This window comes from Macrobrachium nipponense, chromosome 26 (genome assembly GCF_015104395.2).
Source record: "Macrobrachium nipponense isolate FS-2020 chromosome 26, ASM1510439v2, whole genome shotgun sequence".
Taxonomy (NCBI): domain Eukaryota; kingdom Metazoa; phylum Arthropoda; class Malacostraca; order Decapoda; family Palaemonidae; genus Macrobrachium; species Macrobrachium nipponense.
This window is the reverse complement of record NC_087215.1, coordinates 5,279,197-5,281,696: the sequence shown is the minus strand read 5'-3', so window position 1 is coordinate 5,281,696 and position 2,500 is coordinate 5,279,197. Positions and strand designations below refer to the sequence as shown.

The window sequence follows — 2,500 nt, the reverse complement described above, 5'->3', positions numbered from 1 at the left end:
TGTTTATGCCACGAAGTAGTTTTCATGATGAGTACACATTTTATTATCATTATTATTATATCAATATTATTAACCAATATTACTGTATCCATATTATTGATTTATTATTTTTATATTTATAATTTTTTAATTATATGATTATTTATTATTACATCTATTGCTGTTATAACACGAATATAATAACACTTTTATTATCCTTTTACGCATTTAATTATGGTTTTTAAGTGCTGGTTATGAATAAAATATACACAAATGTGAGGGATTAGGCGTACATTTTGAATGCTAGCGCACAAGCGCACCCAACAATTTTTTTTAATTTTCACTAAAATTTATAAAGGGTAGGGCTTTCATATGAATCTTAGTTTAAATCAATATCTTTCTTAGAAGCAGAGTAAATTGAGGGCACAATTTACTCATTTTTAAAAAAGTGGCGTTTACCTTCCTTGTGGTTCTGCCCAGGCCCTCATATATAATTATATATATATATATATATATATATATATATATATATATATATATATATATATATATATATATACACCTACTGAGAATTATCATTACATTGAAGAGACATTCGCCTGCACATAAAAAGTAATTTGACAATGAAAACTGAACTAATGTAAAATAATACAAAATTGAAGATCCATTCACTATCATTTACCCACAACCAAACACAACAAGCAAAGACTGAATTTGTATGCTTGCAAGATGCCTGAGCACCCCCCCCCCAACACACACACACACGAAGCCTGACTGATGCAACAGACAGACAATGAATTAACTGGAAAGAGAGAGTTTAGGTCGTGACTGGAAGCGCAAAAAAATAAAGAGAGAGAGAGAGAGAGAGAGAGAGGAGGAGAGAGAGAGGAGAGAGAGAGTCGCCAACCTTGGTGGGAATCATGATAATGAAAGTGTTTGGTTGCAAACACTCTGGTTGACTACTGTCTATATATTTGTTTACTTTGTATATTATATTGTTTACTGTATATGTATATAATTGAATGTGAATAATGAATGATATAATTATATATATCTATATACGTATACGTAATATATATAAATATGTATATATATATATATATATATATATATATATTATATAAACATACATATACATATATATTTTATATACTATATATACATACATATATATGCATATAAATATATACATGTGTAGACTTATACACATGTGTATATATATATATCCTGTTTATACATATATATGTAATATATATGTATTTATGTATACATATACATTTATAGCTAGCCAAATATATTTTTAGAATATCTATCAATATTTTACAATTTTAAATTTCATAATAAAAAGATTATAAACAGAATAGGATAATAAAACAAAAATTATGTCCAAAAGTTTTCAACAATGTATGGAATTTATTCAAACATTACAAATGTATGACGTGAAGATTATGACATGAAATGTATCATAAATAAATACGTAAATACTTATCGACATGAAAGTCTGACGAATGCCAAAGTAGTATTTAAGTCTCTTAATTATCACCGCCTCGTCCGAATGCTTAGGTTTACTTTTAATTTATCGGCCGTAACCACCACCACCTCCAAATCCGCCCCCTCCGAAGCCACCTCCGTGGCCACCTCCAAAGCCACCTCCGTGGCCACCTCCGAAACCACCTAAGCCGTGGCCACCTCCAAAACCACCTAAGCCGTGGCCCCCTCCGAAGCCGATACCTGGACCACCGCCGTATCCGATACTGTGTCCACCTCCGAAGCCTAAACCATGCCCACCTCCAAAACCACCTCCGTGACCACCTCCGAAACCACCGAGACCACCTCCGTAACCACCTCCGTGACCACCTCCGAAACCACCTAAGCCGTGGCCCCCTCCGAAACCACCTAAGCCGTGGCCCCCTCCGAAACCACCTAAGCCGTGGCCCCCTCCGAAGCCTCCGCCCCCGAAGCCTCCACCCCCATAGCCACCACCGCCCCCATAGCCTCCGTAGACAGGCTGGTGGATGACTGGTATTGGCTGGAATATGGGCTGGGCGATGATGCCGCCTCCTCCAAATCCTCCGCCTCCGAACCCGCCTCCAGACTTCTTGAACTTCTTGGCCTCGGAGGCTCCGATGGACAGAACCAGCAGGATAGAGACGGATATCTGGAAAGGAGAGTCTGGTGTTGAGGTAGTGGAAGAAACTGGAAGAAACTGCTTATTGTGATAGATATTTGGAAGAGACTGGTGTTGAGGTACTGTTGAGAGACGTAGGTCTGGAAGAAACTGGTTTCTGGAAAAGGGTTTAGTGTGATAGGTATTTGGAAGAGACTGGTGTTGAGCTACTGTTTAGACTGACAGGGGTCTGGGTAAAAAGCGATGAGATGTCATGGAGACTGACAGGGGTCTGGAAAAGAGATGAGATGCCATGTAGAATTACAGGGATCTGGAAAGGAGATGGGATGCAGTTTAGACTGACAGGGGTCTGGAAGAGAAAGGCAAATGTTGAGGTATACTGTTGAGAGATAT

At 37.6% G+C, this 2,500-nt stretch overlaps 1 protein-coding gene across 1 annotated transcript in view; it reads right to left on the bottom strand.

The window, feature by feature from the left end:
• Positions 1–1,359: 1,359 nt before the first annotated feature.
• The window catches only part of LOC135199761 (uncharacterized), a 2,277-nt gene continuing 1,136 nt past the window's right edge, over positions 1,360–2,500 (bottom strand). The window contains exons 2-3 of the mRNA XM_064227916.1: positions 1,792–2,137; positions 1,360–1,743 (exon numbers count right to left, since the gene is read on the bottom strand). Of these exons, the coding sequence (XP_064083986.1) occupies positions 1,556–1,743; positions 1,792–2,137 (534 nt within the window). The 3' untranslated portion in view covers positions 1,360–1,555. The remainder of the gene's footprint in view (positions 1,744–1,791; positions 2,138–2,500) is intronic.